Source organism: Pogoniulus pusillus, chromosome 41, assembly GCF_015220805.1.
Source record: "Pogoniulus pusillus isolate bPogPus1 chromosome 41, bPogPus1.pri, whole genome shotgun sequence".
NCBI lineage: Eukaryota > Metazoa > Chordata > Aves > Piciformes > Lybiidae > Pogoniulus > Pogoniulus pusillus.
This window is the reverse complement of record NC_087304.1, coordinates 6113063-6130705: the sequence shown is the minus strand read 5'-3', so window position 1 is coordinate 6130705 and position 17643 is coordinate 6113063. Positions and strand designations below refer to the sequence as shown.

At 59.3% G+C, this 17643-nt stretch overlaps 1 protein-coding gene across 1 annotated transcript; it reads right to left on the bottom strand.

The window, feature by feature from the left end:
- Positions 1-1112: 1112 nt before the first annotated feature.
- On the bottom strand, positions 1113-13031 carry WDR18 (WD repeat domain 18). The gene is made up of 10 exons (XM_064175229.1): positions 12750-13031; positions 11585-11695; positions 10254-10387; positions 9631-9772; positions 8869-9012; positions 8168-8232; positions 7917-8041; positions 4163-4329; positions 3110-3178; positions 1113-2166 (listed from the first exon to the last, which is right to left on the bottom strand). Exons 1-10 carry the CDS (start codon positions 12957-12959, stop codon positions 2035-2037), a joined length of 1299 nt encoding a protein of 432 aa, XP_064031299.1. The 5' UTR covers positions 12960-13031; the 3' UTR covers positions 1113-2034.
- Between the last annotated feature and the right edge of the window lie 4612 nt (positions 13032-17643).

Genomic DNA, 17643 nt, shown 5'->3' with positions numbered 1-17643 from the left:
ACCCCTCGAGGCAGTTGCTGAGCCAGGCTCAGAGCCTAAACCCCCCCGGTACCGACCAGGACCCTCCATCCCTCCTCGGCCTCGGTCCCGCTGCTTGGGGAAGGGGCAGTGGAGCAACAGCAGCTCCGCCGCTTCCCTGGGTACGGGGGTGGGGCGGGAGGAGTTTCGCTCTCATCACTGACACCGGGAGCCGGGCCGGTGGCTCCTCGGTACCGGGAGCAGAGCAAAGAGCAGCTGCCAGGGACTGAAAAGCTTCGAAATTAATCAGAGAGCGAGAGAGGAGCCAAATTCCAGCTGGATCAGAAGTATCGACCCCAGCAGGATTTAATGAGTCACAGCTAATGAATTCCCTGCAGAGCTGCGCCCGGGGTGGGGGAGACAGCAGCAGAGAGACCCCCCCCAACCCCGGCACAGGCCGCTTGTGTCCCCCTCTTCCCAAGCAGGACCCCGACCAGGGGGGCCACCGAAAGCTCCTTCCCCTGGGTGGGAGCTGCAAAAGGAGGCAAAAGGCTCTTGGCATGAAGTACATCCCAGAGCCCGGGGGCGGCACAGGAGGTGGTCGCAGTAGCAGGGCACATCCTCCCCCCAGCTCTTCCAGAGCACAGCATCCCACTGCGAATCCCACGGGGGGAACTGGGAGGGTGAGGGTCTGTGCAGGGGAGTGGCTGCAGTCCTCGGCATTCCCGGGATCATGATGCCAGGGGGAAAAGGGGATCCAGGGAAATTCCTTCCACACCCTTTGCAATGTGGAGGGAGCCAGGAGGATCCAGGGGAGTCTCCTTCCAGCCCCACAGGGACAGGAAGGGATCCAAGGGAGTCTCCTTCCAGCCCCAGAGGGACAGGAAGGGATCCAGAAGGAGTCTCCATCTGGTCCTAAGGGGACAGGAAGGGATCCAGGGGAATCTCCTTCCAGCACCCTGAAGCCAGGGAGAACCCTAAGGGGGATCTATGGGATTATCCTTCCAGCTTCATGAGGAACACAGAGGATCCCAGGGGCAGGCCAGAGGTGGCTGGAGCAGGGTGGGAGGCCACAGGCAAACCCTCGAGCATCTTTTCACTATAAAAACCAAATCTTTATGTAAAAAATAAACCTAAGCAAACCCCACCCCACCCCCCCCCCCCGCCATGCTTGTGACAATACAAAAGGCCAAGTCCCCAGAAGACCCTGAACACAAAGCTGCTGGATCCAAATAGATAGAAACTGTCACCTCAGGAGATTGGAAATAGCACCTTGCTGCCCCTCCCCCCCCCAGCCCCTTCCCCCAGAGAAGTCAGCCCCCACGCCCCAAATCCACCACCCGTGCTCTGAGCTCAGGGACCTCCCCACCCCTCTGCCCACTGGATCAAGGAAGGGGGAACAGAGAAGGGTGGGAATCTCTTCCCTCTTCAGCCTTGGCACCCCAGGAACCCCCTTGCCCGTCCCCAGGAGCTGCTCAGCCCCCACTGTGCCCAGAGCAGCAGCAGCCCCCAGCAGGACCCTGGCTGCCAGGGGTCCGAGCGGCACTCCCAGGGCGGGGTGGGTAGAAGGAGGTCTCCAAAATCCAATCTCAAGCCAGCATCAAGAGACAAAACAACCCCAAACCCCAACCCCACTTTTCTGTCTGCACTGCAGGGTCAAGTAACGAAAAGAAACATCAAAGGAGCAGGGGAAGAGATGGGGAAAGGTCCTGAGCCCCTCCCTGGGTGCCGGCAGCGCCGCTCCTGCCGCCGCCGCCGCTCCGAGCCTGCCCCGCCGGGCGCCGAGCGGCCACTCGGGGTGCAAACGGTCCCTGTCTTGTCCCACCCGTGGCAGCCCTGCGGCCTCACTCGGGGTGCAAACGGTCCCTGTCCTGCCCCACCCGTGGCAGCCCCCACGCTGCTCTCAGTCCCGTGGCACCGCGGGGGGGGACGCCGGCCCCAGCCGACGCGCTGAGGAGCGCTGGCGCCGTGGAGGTCCGGGCGTGTGGGCACCTCTGTGCCCGAGGGCAGCGGAGATGTTCCCCCGGGAGCTGGGCAGGGAGCGGCAGAGGGGGTGTGCGGGCAGGGGCTGCCTCCTCATTTGGCTGGCTTGGTGATGATGCGGGCGGAGAAGTCGAAGAGGTTCTTGTTGATCTTGCGGAGGGTGCTGACCTCCTCCTCCAGCTCGCTCACCTGGATGGTCAGGTGCTCCTGGTCTCCCACCAGGTTCTGCAGGCAGGAAAAACACAACAGGAAAGGGTCAGGGCTCTGGGGAGGCTGCTGCTGCTCCCCCCCTCCTCCCAGCACACCTCCTCCCCAGCAGCAGGTAACTCCAAACACTTTCACTGAATCCCTGCAGCAGCCAGGCTGGCAAAGCCCCTCGGGGTCACCAAGGCCAACCTAGAGCCTTACTCCTCAAGAGTCACCTTAAGTCTATCCCTAAGCACCACATCCAAACCACCTTTAAACACCTCCAGGGGGGTTAAGAGGGGTTAGAGCCAGGCTGGCACCTGCCCAGCCAGGATTAGCACCAACCCAGGGCACAGCCATCTCCCCAGACTATCACAGCTCTCCTGACTCCTGCAGCTGGGCCCACAGAATCATAGAAGCAGGCAGGTTGGCAGAGAGCTCCAAGCTCCTCCAGCCCAACCTAGCCCCAGCCCTATCCAATCACCAGACCTTGGCACTAAGTGCCCCAGCCAGGCTTGGCTTCAACACCTCCAGGGACGGCAACTCCACCACCTGCCTGGCTCCTGACGTCCAATCTAAACCTCTCCAGGCTCAGCGTGAGGCCATTCCCCCTTGTTCTGTCTCCAGCCACCTGTGAGAAGAGCCCAGCAGCAACCTCTCCACAATGCCCCTCCAGGCCCTCTCTCTCCTCTCCAATTCCTCCTCAGACCACAGCTCCTCCCTGCCTATGCCACCAGCAAATTCCAGGGCTCCTTCCTGCCTGCCCCCAGCCTGCACAGGGGTCAGCTGAAGAGGGGATGGGACAGAGCAGGACAATTGTGTTTAAGGGTGGCTTAGATGTGGTGCTCAGGGAGATGGTCTCAGGTGGATCTGGTAGAGCAGGGTTACAGGTTGGACTCTGGGATCCCCAGGGACTTTTCCAACCTGGGTGTTGCTGTGATTCTGTGGCATGGCTCTGCCCCCACCCTGGAGCAGCCCTCACCTTTTCCCTCGTGGAGTACATCTGTGAGTACATCTTCTCAGCCTTCTCCAGGTAGCTCTCCCCAGACTCCTGCAGGGACAGAAGGGATGGGCTCAGAGGGCTCAGGGAAGGGATGGGCTCAGAGGGCTCAGGAACCTCTCTCTCAGTGTCCCTTGGGCAGGGTTTCCCACTCAAAAAACCACCCAAACCCCAACCCCCAGCCTGAAGGGATGAAGCAGAACCTGAGCAGGCTCCATCAGGCTACAGCCAACCTTGCAGCAGCAGCAGAGCCTGGCTGGAGCTTGCAGCCCCTTTCCAAACCAGAGGCTGTCACCTCCACCACACCAACCTCATCCATCAGCCACGGCAGGGCTGTCACCTGCCAGGGGACAGATGCTGACAGAGGAAGGAAGCTCTGGGACCACCAGCAGAGCAGCCAGGGGAGGCACCAACACAGCACCAACCTGGACCAATCTCTGATGGTGCAGGACCTCCCCCACCACTAGGGCTGGGGGACAGCAACAGTAGGGAGGGGACAGGACAGCAGTCGTGGGGGGAGACACAGAGGACAGCAGCAGTGAGGGTGGAGGGGACAGAACAGCAGAGCCTGCAGCACAGGGTTGGGAGGACAAATGGCTGCAGCAGGCAGCAGGGTGAGGGGGAGCAGGAGCAGGCTGCACCACGCCAGAGGAGGATGCCTGTGAAGGGGGGGCCCAAAGATGCTGCCGGTGGGACTTTGGGCAGGCAGGATCGTGGGCAGGGCAGAGCTGCAATCATCTCTAGAGCTACTTCCCCTCCACCAGTGTGGTGATTCCAAAGGGACACCCTGAGCCTCAGCTAGGGCTCTGCTCCTCTTCCTCTTCCCAAGAGGAAAGCAGCCAGGGCAGAGGCGAGAGCAGCCCAGGGCAGAGGCGAGAGCAGCCCGGGGCAGAGCTGTCTGCCTGCTCGCTGCCTGCTCGCTGCCTGCAAGGCTCCCCCCACCAGTCACTTAACTCCCCCCCTGCTGCTAGAGCCGGAGGGCAGACGCTGCACCCTGCAGCCTCCCTCCCCCCCCGGCCCAGCTGCCTGCAGTACCTGCTGGTGCAGCCCGAGGCGCAGCGTCACCCCCTCGCTGCCCTGCTCCTCGCTGCTCTCGGTGCCGTGCAGGTGCCTGCTGAACTTGGGCAGAGGGACGCTGGGCTTCCCGTCGGGGTTGAACATGTTGGCTGGGGCCAGCACGATGAAGGCGTTTGTCACCGGGCCTGGCACGGGGGGGGCAGGAGGGGACAGGTCAGAATTCCCTGGCTCCAGACGGTTCTTCCCACCCCCATCCCTCTTTTGCCTGGCACCTCAGGCAGCCCCAAAGAACAGAGAGAGCACAAAGCTGCTCCTGCCTTCTTCCCCCCCACCCCCACCCCCGTCCCAAGCAGCCTCTCTTGCCAGTGCCTGGCAGCGGGGAGCAGCCAGGCAGGCAGGCAGCCGGGGGAGGAGTGGGGTGGGCCCAGGCGCCCTCCGCAGCAGCAGGCAGCCAGCAGCTGTCTCCTGCAGTGATCTATGGCACACACTCGCCTTTGGCACAGCTAATGAGCACTTTAATTACTGCCTTTACCCACACAGGCTGCTGCTTTCTGTCAGCAGCCTCCTCGACCACTCCCACCCCCCACCAAGCCCTTCCCAATTCACCTAAGCTCCCACCGCTGCCCACCCCGCCCCGTCCCCCTGTCAGACACGGGGGGACCAGGGACACCCCCCCCGCACCGGGCACCCCTCAGGCCTGTGTGTGAGCAGAGCAACTTGGTCACCACCACCAAGGAAACCTCTGCCCATCCATCTTCCCCCTGGCAGCACTCGACAGGAGAAGGTTAAATGGATCCAGGTGCCCCTGAGGCTGCTGCAGTCCCCAAGCAGCACCCCCTGAAAGGTGTAAGATGAGGGAGGGAGCACCCCGAGGGGCTTGGAGCTGCCTGAGGCTTTCAGAGGAGGTGGATGAAAGCACCTCAGACACAGCCAAGGGCTCCCTCACCATCACCTCTCGCTTCACATCCAGAGCAGAGCCTGCTCTGAAGCCTGATCCTCCTGGGATCCAGGTTGGATCCCACCAAGGGCTCATCCAATGCTCAGCCTAGAAGCTGCTGTGCCTGCAGAGCCAGGCTGGCCCTGGGGCTGCTCTGTGCCAACAACCCTGCTCTAACAAACCCTCTGCTTTGCTTTTGCTCCCTCCCTGAAGACAAGATGCTTGCTGCTGCTGCTGCTGCTGCTCATGAATCCATTAGTGAGATTAACACTGCTGGGTCACCAGCAGCTCCAGGAGCAATTGGAAAGGGACAAGAAAGGGGGAGGAGGAGGAGGGAAAAAAAAGAACAACAACAAAAAAAAAACAATCTCAAGAAAAAATAAATCAGTCTCAGAAAGTAGCCCAGAGGACCCCAAACATGGGCACAGAACCCCCCCAGAGCCCTCTGTCCCAGCCCACCTCATCACCATGGCTCTGCTGGGTGACACCCTGTCCATGTGGGCAGAGGAACTGGACTTCACTTGGGGAGCATCAAGAATGCAGCCCCCCCAGACTGGCAGCTGCTGGCAGGATGGATCTGCTGGAGCAGCCTGCAGAGGTCTTGTGCCACGCAGTGCTTGCAGAGAAAAGGATGGAGCTTGCCTGGCTAAGAACTGAGGGCATGGAGGGCTTTGGGGGCAATGCTGGCAGAACTAGGGAGCACTGGCACCCAGCCTCGTGCCACAGGTCTGCTGGGTCCCTCTGAAAAGGTGACAAGAAGCTGCCCTGCCTTGCCCAGCACAGTGACAGCTCCCTGCCCCGGAGCAACAGCCCAGCTGCCTGCCCAGGCCCTGCCCACCCCCATCGAGGGCGAGCCAACCTTGCTGCAAAAGGCCCTGCATGCCCTGCCCCTGCAGCCAAGCTCCTCTGGAGCCCTCAGCCATGCTCCAGCCCCTCTGATCTATTTGCAGCACCAGGATGGGGGCAGTGGCTTCTGCCTTGCCCCCAGCTGCCTGCTCTGTCCCATGAGCAGAGGGAACTTCTTGTCCCAGAGGCTGCTGTCATGTCACCGTGGCAGAAAAGCCTTTGTCATCTCTGCCTGGGCTCAGGATGGTGCTGGAGGGGTGGCAGTGGGGAACAGACCTTGCTCAGGGCTCACATCACCACTGTGGAAGGTGATGAGAGAGGCCAAGGGGAGTTGGGGACCTGCTGCAAAGCAGCACTGCAGGGATCTCACAGCCCCAGCAAGGTGAAGGCTGCTGAAGAGAGGCAGCACTGGGACAGGAGCTGCAGAGCTGTGGCTGCAGGGAAGCTGCAGGGAGTCTGTGCTCTGTGGGACCTCTCCCCAGTGGTGGCCTCCCCTGGACAGCATCTCCTGACCCACCTCGTGGGGTGCCCGTGGCAGCAGCAGGGTGGTACCGGTGCCAGGGCTGCCAAGGAAGCCAAGTCCCTTGCCTGCAGGAAGCAGCATGCCAGGGGAGGCTGCAGGGAGCACCCACACCTCCCTCCCAGTCCTGGCCCCCCAGCAGCAGGGTCAGCCCAGTTCTGCTCCTCATGGGAAGAGTCTGTGTCCATCTGTCCTCCCCTGCAGCCTCCAGGAGGGTTGTGCTGCCAGGCTGGCAGGGACAGCTTGGCCCCCACTGCCTCGGATGACTCAGCCAGCCCGGAGCTGTCTGCCTCCCCCTCCCACCCGAGCGAGCCTGGATGGGCGCTGCAGCAGGTCCTCGTTAGCAGCAGCCCTTGGCAGCCAGAGGAGCAGAAGGGGCTGCAGCAGCCTGGCTCCCAGCCACTGCCCTGAGGAGCAGCTCAGCAACCCCTGTCCAGAGGCTGCAGGGCAGAGGAAGAGGCTCTGCTCTTCACCCCCAGCACCTGCTGGGAGGGGTTGGGGCTGGTGAGAGGCTGCAGACCACCAGAGCCAGTCAGAAACGCAGCCAGCAGCAGCTCAGACACAGCAGCAGGGGAAAACCATCCCCTGCTGAGGCAGCTGAGTGCTGATGGGAGCCTGTCAGGGTTTGTTTGCATGGTTTATGGGAGCCATCAGCCTGAGAGCCCAGACACTGCTGAGCTCGGATTCACTTCAGGCCCCATCAGCTGATGGGTGCAGCTGTCTGGCAGCCTCCTCTCCAGACACCTCCTCCCTGCCCTCTCATGGCCTCCCCAGGCCTTGGGGTGCCTGTGGGGCAACTGTTCCCTTTGGAAAAACAAGGAGGAAGCTCCTGGATGTCCTCAGTGACAGGGTGAAGTCTGTGACTCACTCCCTGACAGCACAGAGGGGTTGGTAGCAGACGTGGGCAAGGTCAAACCATTGCTCCAGACACCTGAGGTGGCCTCAGTGCCTCTGCCCTGCCCTGAGGGCTGCAGCACCTCTCCTGTGAGGACAGGCTGAGAGAGTTGGGGCTGTTCAGCCTGGAGAAGAGAAGGCTCCAGGGAGACCTAAGAGCTGCATTTCAGTACCTGAAGGGATACTACAGGCAGGCTGGGGAAGGACTGTTCAGAAGGGCCTGTGGGGACAGGCCAAGAGGCAATGGTTTGGAATTGCAGCAGGGCAGTTAGGTTGGATTTGCACCACGAGGGTGGGGAGAGACTGGCACAGGCTGCCCAGGGATGTGGTTGAGGCCCCATCCCTGGAGACATCCAAGACCAGACTTGCAACCTGCTCTAGCTGGAGCTGTCCCTGCTGCCTGCAGGAGTGGGGTTGGCCAAGCTGCCCTTGGAGGGTCCCTTCCAACCCGACGCCAGCTGCGAAGCAAGCAGCAGAGAAAACACCTGAAGCGCCCAGGGCAGCACCAAGAGTGGCAGAGGCACTGCTTTTGGCAACTGAGGAGGAAGGGAATGGCAAGCCAGGGCCATGCCTACCTTTGTGATTCACTGTCTTGAGGCACTGCTTGCTCTGGATGTCCCACAGGCGCACGGTCTCGTCGTGCGAGCCGGAGAGCAGCAGGCTGCCGTCCGTGGAGACAGACAGACAGGTCACCTGGTTCCTGGAACGGGGAAGAGGCTCTTTAAACTCAGCATGACCCCAGGACTGCCAGAAACTGGCGAGGTGGGCAGACAGGGAAGGGAAAATTAACCACCAAACTGTGGGGCAGGTGTGGCTGGTCCTTCACCTGTGGCCTTTGAAGACCTTCCCGTTCTCCCGCTCCGGCTGGAAGGTCCTGTCCCTCTGCACCGGCTGAGGGGGAGGAAGGAAGGCAGAGAGAGGTTTGGATGGAGCAAGACTGAAGGAAGCAGGTGCATCCCTGTGTCTGGAGGGGGCAGAGGAGACACAGGGGAACCCAGGAACCCAGCAGGTTCATTCCTGTGTCTGGAAGGGGCAGTCCTGCTCCTCATGGGAAGAGTTTGTGTCCATCTGCACCCTCCTGCAGCCTGGGCAGAATCCAGGAACTCAGGGGGCTCCCCCCTGTGTCTGGAGGGGGCAGAGGAGATGCAGAGGAACCTAAGGACCCAGGGGGTTCATCTCTGTGCTTGGAGGGGGCAAAGGGGGCACAGGAGAACCCAGCAGGTTCATCCCAGTGTCCAGAGGCAGTAGAGGAGACAAAGGGGAGCCCAGGAACCCAGGGGGCTCATCCCTGTATCTGGAGGGGGTAGAGCAGACAAAGGAGAATCCAGGAACCCAGGGGACTCAGCCCTGTGGTCTGGAAGGGGGAGTCTGGGGCCTGCCATGGCCTGGCAGGACAGGTTGGTCATGGCATTGAGGGGAGAGCAGCTCAGGGTGGCAGGACAGGTTGGTCATGGCATTGAGGGGAGAGCGGCTCAGGGTGCCACGTCAGGAGCAGCACTGACCAAACCACCAGCCCCAGGTGCTCACCCAGGCACAGAGGTCGACCTGGAAGATGGACCCATCCATGCCACCACAGAACATGTGGTACTCAGAGAGGTCGAGGGTCACAGCCATGATGCCCACGTCGAAGAGGACGGAGAGCAGGAGCTCCCCGGAGGAGACCTCCCAGAGCTGCAGGCAGAGGAGACAGGAGAAGGAATCACCCAACACCTCCATGACCACCAGACCCTGGCCCCTAGTGCCACATCTACTCCTTGTATAAACACCTAGAGGCTGATGTGGTAATGGCAGGACTGGAAGATGATGGATCCTGCTCAGCAGCATCCTGGCACCTCCTCCTTGCTACAGGCAGGGAAACCAAGTCCCAGGAGGAACTGCAGCAGAGCCCAGGATCAGCCTCTTTGTCACCAGGAGACAAGAAGTTTCCCAGGCAGCTCCAAAGTTGTCCTTTACCTCCCTCCCAAGCCCATCCTGCTCCCAGGGCAAGAGGAGAAGGCTGCAGGCTGCTCCTCCTGCTCCTGGAGACAGCAGCACCAGAGCTGACCCCAACATTCCCGGGAGCAGAGGGACTGCAAAGCAGGCAGAGGCCCAGCCCCAGGGCAGGAGCAGAGGAACTGCTGCTGTTTGGAGCCCATTAGGTCTGGCAGCTCTGAGTCATCAGAGAGACAGCCAAAAACTTCAGCCACTGCAGCCCTGATGGGCAGCTCTGCTGCAGCCAAGCAGAGGCTGTGCTGTAAGCCTGCAGGGCCCACGTGTCCCCAGCCCGCTGGTGGCAGAGCTGAGCCCTACCTTTGCTGTCTGGTCCAGGGAGGCAGTGGCAGCTCGGGCCAGGGGCCCGCCGAAGCCGCAGCACAGGTCTGTGATGGGGAGGCTGTGCCGGGACCAGACGTGCCGAGGGTCAGGGATCTGGGAGGGCTCTGCCTGCAGCACGCTGTGGGGAGAGCAGAGATGGGCTGGCACAGGGAGGAGCTGGCCAAGGCTCTGCCTCCTCCAGGCTGCCTCTGCTGGCTGCAAGGAGCACGCAGGACACGGAAGGGGAGCAGAGGATGAAGGCCAGAGCTGAGCTTCCCATCCCCAGAGAGGGCAGAGAGCTCAGCTGCCAGCAGCAGGGAAAGGGCCCAATGCAGCCTGTGTCACGCAGGGAGAAGAGGTCACAGCCATATGGCACAGCTTGGGCAGCTCGGGTGAGACCCCAAGGAAAGCCTCTCTGGCCAGCAGCAGGGAAGGGCTGCCCAAGGAGGGTCCAGGCTCATCACCTCAGCAGGCTTTAGCAGCAGCTTAGCCACCTGAGCTTAGGCAGAGCTGATTCCACCCCCAGGAAGCTGTGGCTGATCTCTTCTAATATTCCTCACCCAGATGCTTCCTGTCCCCAGTGTGGAAGGGTCAAGATCCCCTCTGTGGGCCACTGTTACCTGTAAAGGTTCCACACCAGGGCCAAGCAGTCCTTTGCCCCCGAGAGAAAGTGGCTGCTGTCGTCAGTAAAGCAGAGGCAGGTGAGGTCCTGGTAGTGTCGGTTCAGGATGGCCAAAAGGTTCCCATTGGAGACCTGAGGCAAAGGAAAGGGCAGGGGAGTTAAGAGAGGAGCACTGGGGTGAAGCTGGAAGGCTGTGCCAAGCACAGGTGCCTGTGAGTGAGGGCAGCTCAGGGAGCCCTACAGCTGCTGAGGCTGGAAGAGAGAGTCACAGAAGCAGCCAGGTTGGAAGAGAGCTCCAAGCTCCTCCAGCCCAACCTAGCCCCCAGCCCTGTCCAGCCAACCACAGCATGGCACTCAGTGCCCAGCCAGGCTTGGCTGCAACACCTCCAGCCATGGGCACTGCACCACCTCCCTGGGCAGCCCATTCCAGTGCCAATCACTCTCTCTGGGCAGAACTCCAGCTCTGGAGCCCCTATTATATGAGGGATGTGGAGATGCTGGAACCTGTCCAGAGCAGGGCCAGGAGGATGCTCAGAGGCTGCAGCAGCTCTGCTGTGAGCACAGACTGAAAGAGTTGGGGTTGTGCAGGCTGGAGCAGAGGAGGCTCCCAGGGGACCTTCTTGTGGCCTGCCAGGATCTGAAGGGGGCTGCAGGAGGGCTGGGGAGGGACTATTGACCTCCCTTGTCCTGCTGCCCACACTGCTCCTGAGCCAGCCCAGGATGCCATTGGCTCTGATGCCCACCTGGGCACTGCTGCCTCCTCTGCAGCTCCTCTCTGCCAGCACCCCCAGGGCCCTCTCTGCCTGGCTGCTCTCAGCCACTCTGGCCCCAGCCTGGAGCTGCTTGGGGTTGTTGTGGCCAAAGTGCAGAACCTGCCCTTGGCCTTGTTCAGTCTCATGCCCTTGGCCTCTGCCCACCCATGCAGCCTGGCCAGGTCCCTCTGCAGGGCTCTGCTACCTTCCAACAGCTCCACACTGCCCCTAGCTTGGTGCCAGCTGCAAACTTACTGCTGCTGGACTCAATCCCCTGCTCCAGACCACCAATAAAGAGATTGATCAGGACTGTGCCCAGCACTGATCCCTGGGGCACACCACTGGTGCCAGCTGCCAGCTGGATGTGGCACCATTCAGCACCACTCCCTGGGCCCAGCCCTGCAGCCAGTTCATGACCCATACCAGAGTGACTCTGCCCAAGCCAGGAGCTGCCAGCTGTGCCAGGAGCTGCAGCTGTGCCAGGAGCTGCCAGCTGTGCCAGGAGCTGCCAGCTGTGCCAGGAGCTGCCTGTGGCAGGGTGTGACTCTCTGCCCCCCTCCCCTGGCAGCTCTCTCACCTCCCACAGGTAGATGCTCTCAGCAACCCCAGCCAGGATGTAGAGCCCGTTGGGAGAAGCTGTCAGGCAGGTCACTGGCCCAGGGCAGATGATCTTCTGCTGGAGCTGGTCCTGGGGGCAGAGAGAACACAGCAGCTGCTCAGTGTGGGCTGGGGGATGGGGAGCAGAGAGAAACAGGACCCCAGCTCAGTCTGGACCAGCCCAGGGGGCAGAGGGCAGCTGCAGCTGCCTGTGTCTGAGCTGTGTCCTCAGCCCACAGCAGCAGCACTGCAGCTCAGAGGCAGTGAGGAAGAGGAAGGTGCTGGAGGGACCTGGCAGGGCACAGAGCAGCCTGGGGGGAGCTCAAAGCCCTCCTGCTGAAGCTCCTCTCCTGGCGGCTCCTGTGGGGCTGGCCTGGACCTGCAGGGGCCCAGGGACGCAGGGGGAGGTGCAGGCAGCTCCTGCCAGGGACCCGCGGCTCAGGGCACCGCTGGGGGGGTCCCTGTGCAGGGGGGGACAGCAGGCAGCTGCCTGCAGTGAGGGCAGCCAGCACGGGGGGGGGCAAGGCTCTGAGCATGGAGACAGGGGAGGGCATGGGGGGGGGGGCTGACCATGGAGGAGGGTCCCATGGACAGGGGGGGCCATGGGGGGGATGACCATGGGGGGGTCCCATGGACAGGGGGGGCCATGGGGGGGCCTGACCATGGAGAGGGTCCCATGGACAGGGGGGGCCATGGGGGGGCTGACCATGGGGGGGGGGGGTCCCATGGACAGGGGGGGCCATGGGGGGGGCTGACCATGGGGGGGTCCCATGGACAGGGGGGGCCATGGGGGGGGCTGACCATGGGGGGGGTCCCATGGACAGGGGGGGCCATGGGGGGGGCTGACCATGAGGGGGTCCCATGGACGGGGGGGGGCATGGGGGGGCTGACCATGGGGGGGTCCCATGCACAGGGCAGGGGCCTGTGGGCGCAGCCATGCGCGGCAGGGGGGGCCGCAGGGACCTGCCCGTGCGCAGAGCGAGGCCCGGGGGGGGCTGCGGGCAGGGAGGCCTCCCCCGTCGGGACGAGCACCCCGCGAGCAGGGCGCCCCCCGGCTCGCCCCCGCACGGACGGGAGGGCCTTGCAGGGGCCGTGAGGCCTCCCTCCGGTACCGAGCCCCCCCCGGGGGCCCCCCCCCCCGGTACCTTCCTCTGCAGCTCCCAGACGTTGATGTAGCTCTTGCCGATCTGCGCCCCCAGCAGGTGCTCGCCGCCCAGCAGCGCCAGCCCGCGGGGGCCGCTGTTGCCGCCGCGGTAGCCGGGCAGGGCGGAGCCGGAGTGCAGCTCCCACACCGAGCAGTTGCACAGCGGCCCCGCCGCGTCCGCCACCAGCGCCACCTCCATGGGCGCCGCCATCTTCGCGGTCCGCCAGGGCCAGAGAGAGCGCCGCGGCCGCCTAGAGCGCCGCCCTCTCGATGGCTGCCCGGAGCTCCGCCCACAGCACAGCCCCCTCCCCTCGGCCCAGAGCTCCGCCCAGAGCTCCGCCCACTCCCATCCGCCAGAGCATGACCCAGAGCTCCGCCCCCTCCCCTCGGCCCAGAGCTCCGCCCACAGCACCGCCCACAGCACCGCCCACAGCACCGCCCACCCCCCGCCGCCCGGCCAATCACGAGCGGCGCCGCCCTGGCCGCGCCGCTGCGCTGGGCTAGAGCCGCCCGCACGCCGCAGGAAGCTCAGCAGGCTTCACCCCGGCCCGTCCCGGGATGGGAGACCGCCGGTAGCTGCTGGGCATGCTCCGGGCATGCGGACACCCAGTAGGGACCATGTAGCCGCCCGTGGCCACCCAGTGACTTTGTGGGGGACCCCATGGACATCTCACAGTGCTATGGACACCTTATGGGTACCCCACAGACAGCCTATAGGGATCCCATGGACACCCCACAGACACTGTAAGACCCCTGGGGACCTCACAGCCCTGTGGAGATCCCACGGGTGCCCCATAGACACCCCCCACAGCTCTACAGGGACCCCGTAGACACCTCACAGCCCTGTGGGTGCCCCATGACCACCCTACAGCTCCTATGGACACCCCACAACTCCAGGGGCACCCCATGAACACCACAGAAGTATCAGAGGAGCCCTCACCCCCCTAACCCCCCTCCCCTCCTAACCTCTCTACCCCCCCTTACCCCTTACTCCCCTTCCCCATAGCCTCTTGGGCACCTCCCTAAGCCCTCCCAGGCCAAGCAATGCTGAGCCTCACCACCCTAACTCCCCTACCCCCCTAACCTCCCTGCCCCCCTAACCCCCCTACCCCCTTCCCCATAACCTTATGGGCACCTCCCTAAGCCTTATCTGGCCAAGCAATTCTGAGCCTCACCACCCCTAATTCCCCTACCCCCTAACCCCCCAGCCCCCCTAACCCCCCTACCCCTTGCCCATAGTCTCTTGGGCACCTCCCTAAGCCCTCCCAGGCCAAGCAATTCTGAGCCTCACCACCCCCAATTCCCCTACCCCCTAACCCCCCAGCCCCTTTAATCCCCCCTATCCCCCTTGCCCATAGCCTTTTGGGCACCTCCCTAAGCCCTCCCAGACCAACAAATTCTGAGCCTCACTTTGTTGGTTTTTTTTGGTGTTTTTTTTTGTTTTGTGTTTTTTTTTATTTATTTATTTATTCTTTTTCTTTTCTTTTCTTTTTTAATATTTCATCAACTTTACAGGGCTACAATTGTCTTAAATATTCTGAAGCTTAAATACAATCTGTATAATAATGTTATTATAAAATGTAAACTTTCAGTGGGGGTTGGGGGTTTTTTGTTTTTAATTTTTGTTTGGGGTTTTTTTTTTCCTTTTCTTTTCTTTTCTCTTTTTTTTTTTTAACGATTTTTAATTTTTTATTTATTTTATTTTTTCGTTTTTTTAGTATTATTATTATTTAATAATCAAAAAAAGCTTTTTTTTCATTTTTATTTTAGTTTTTTTTTCTGTGTTTTTTTTTTTTTGTTGGTTTTTGGTTGGTTTTTTTTTTTTTCAATACCTGAATGTCTGCAAAACTGAAATAGTTCACGGGGTAGGGGGGGGGGACAGGGGCCTGGGGGAGCCCCAAGCCTCCACTTTCAGAGGTAGAATGTGGTAATTTTTTTTTTTAAAGTCTTTTTATTATTTTTTAACTCTTTTATTTTTTTCCTTCCTTTTTCCCTCTTTTTTTCTTTCTTTTTTTCCCCCCTCTTTTTTCTCCTCTTTTTTCCTTTCTTTTGTTTTCTTTTTTTTTCTTTTTTTCTTTTTTGACTCCTCTTTTTTTCTTTCTTTTTCCCCCCACTTTTTTCCTCTTTTTTTCTTTCTTTTTTCCTTTCTTTTTTCTTTTTTCCTTTATTTTTTCTTTTTTCCTTTATTTTCCTTTCTTTTTTCTTTTTTTCCTTTATTTTCCTTTATTTTTTCCTTTATTTTTCTTTCTTTTTTTTCCTCCTTTTTCCCCCTTCCTGGTTTTTTCCCTCTTTTTTTCCCCTTTCCTTTTTATTCTTTCTTTTTCTCTTTTTTTTTAATTCTCCTTTGCTTTTATCCTGTTTTTTCCTTTTCCTTTTTGTTCTCCTTTTTTTATCCTCCTTTATTTTTCTTCTCTCCTTTCTTTCTTAATCCTTTTTTTTCTCCTTTCTTTTTTAGTCTTTCTTTTGTGCTCCTTTCTTCTCCTACCTTTTTTATTCTCCTTTCATTTTTATTCTCCTTTGTTTTTTTAAATTCCCCTTTCTTTTTTTATCCTTCTTTTTTTCCTTACTTTTTTATTCTCCTTTCTTTTTTTTCTCCTTACTTTTTTATTCTTCCATTTTTTCTCCTTTCTTTTTTTAGTCTCCTTCTTTTTTCTTCTTCTTTTTTTTTCCTTCTCTTTTTTCTATTTTTTTTTTTTGCTTTACCTGAGTTAAAGATCTGCAGCTGCAGCCACCCCCCCCACGCCTTTTGCATCCAAACCCTTCCCCTTCTTCCCCCCTCCCCCCAAAAATATATATATCTATAACCCCCAAAACCCTGATTTAGCTTTGGGTTTTTTTTGGTTTAGTTGTTGGGTTTTGGTTTGGTTTTGGTTATTTTTTTTTGGGGGGGGGTGGTGCTATCTTTTTTTTTTTTAAGGTTTAATTGATATGCAAAAAAGAACAACAAAGCAGAAGGTAATTAATATGCTCTCCCCCCACCCCACACCCCCCCCCCCCCCCCCCAGAAAAAACAAAACAGAAGGTGAGAGAGGGAGGAAGAGGTAAAAGAGGAAGGGATAAAAAGAATTAAAACCAACCCAAAATTATTGCGACTCTACAAATGCACTAAAACCTCGCTAGAGATAATCAAAGACCCCCCCCAGGGCATGAAACCCCCCCCCCCAAAAAAAAAGGATTTTGCCTTGTGGGCAGCTGGGATGGATCCCAAAAGGATCCCCACCCCCGGCCCCGAAAGAGTCACATCCCTGAAGGGATGAGGTCCACGGAGCCATCAAGAGGCTTGGGGTTGGGGGCGGGGAGGGAGGGAGTGGGGGGGGAAGGAGTGGGGGAGGGAAAAAAAGGCTGAAAAAAAAATCGAAGCTGCAAAATAAAATAAACTTCAACTAATAAATCCCCTGAGATGGCCACAAAAAGGAGCTGGGGGAAAGCGGGGGGGGGGGGGGGGGGGGGAAGATAACCTCAATTCTTCGTCCGAAAAGGAACTTTGGGGAAGGAAAAAGGTAGGGGAAGGAAAAAGGTAGGGGAAGGGGGGGGGGAGGAAAATAAAGGCCGGGGGGGGGAGATCAAATTAAAGCTGCAAAATAAAATAAACTTAAAATAATAAATCCCCTGAGATCGCCACGAAAAGGAGTTGGGGGGGAGGGGGGGGCAAAGGATAACCTCAGCCCTTCCTCCGGGAAGGAATTTTGGGGAAGGAAAAAGGGTGGGAGGAGGGGGAGGGGGGGGGGAACCCAACAAAAAAACTCACACCCTGTGCTTGAGGTGGAAACCTGAGGAGTTGAGATACCGATTTGGGGGTGGGGGGTGGGGGGGTGGGGGGGGGGAGTGGGTTTCGGTATCAGGTCGTGATTGTGTCTCACGCAGCTGGAGGCGAAGGTTTCAGATTGGGGAGGGGCTATAAAAAGTGGAAGAAAACCCTGAAAATTGGTGCTTGAAATGCTTGGGGGAAGGGAGGGGGGGAGGAGGACAACACACACCTGGGTGAGATCCCGGCGGGATCCCAGCCGGAGCCTGGTGAGACCCCAGAGAGATCCCAGCCAGAGTCTGGTGAGACCCCAGAGAGATCCCAGCCAGAGTCTGGTGAGATCCCAGAGAGATCCCAACCAGAGTCTGGTGAGACCCCAGAGAGATCCCAGCCGGAGCCTGGTGAGACCCCAGAGAGATCCCAGCCAGAGTCTGGTGAGACCCCAGAGAGATCCCAACCAGAGTCTGGTGAGACCCCAGAGAGATCCCAGCCAGAGTCTGGTGAAATCCCAGAGAGATCCCAGCCAGAGTCTGGTGAGATCCCAGAGAGATCCCAGCCAGAGTCTGGTGAAATCCCAGCGAGATCCCAGTGAGATCCCAGCGAGATCCCAACCAGAGTCTGATGAGATCCCAGCCAGAGTCTGGTGAGATCCCAGAGAGATCCCAGCCAGAGTCTGGTGAGACCCCAGAGAGATCCCAGCCAGAGTCTGGTGAAATCCCAGAGAGATCCCAGCCAGAGTCTGGTGAGATCCCAGAGAGATCCCAGCCAGAGTCTGGTGAAATCCCAGCGAGATCCCAGTGAGATCCCAGCGAGATCCCAACCAGAGTCTGATGAGATCCCAGCCAGAGTCTGGTGAGATCCCAGCGAGATCACAGTGAGATCCCAGCGAGATCCCAGTGAGACCCCAGTGAGATCCCAGCCAGACCTGCAGGAGGCTGTGGAGGTCCCGCAGGTCCCGCGTGTGTCGTCCTCCCCCCTCCAAATCCTCCTCTCTCCAAACTGCCTCTTTTGGGAGGAAAATTGCTCCCCCCCCAACGAGCTTTGCACAGTAGTATTAAGAGGGAGGCTGCCAGCAGCTATAGCCCCCCCCCTTAAAACCTTTAGGGACCCCCCAAAATAAGGGGGGGGGGGGGGGAGGAAGAGGGTGGGA

Bases quoted from the DNA above. Each gene is read 5' to 3' on its own strand.
- WDR18 (XM_064175229.1), bottom strand. From the start codon at position 12,959: ATGGCGGCGCCCATGGAGGTGGCGCTGGTGGCGGACGCGGCGGGGCCG. The intron at 9,013-9,630 runs GTAGGGCTCAGC...CTCTGCCTGCAG, and splicing joins CCCTGGACCAGACAGCAAAG to CTCTGGGAGGTCTCCTCCGG. The intron at 4,330-7,916 runs GTAGGCATGGCC...CCCCCGTGCCAG, and splicing joins CAAGACAGTGAATCACAAAG to GCCCGGTGACAAACGCCTTC.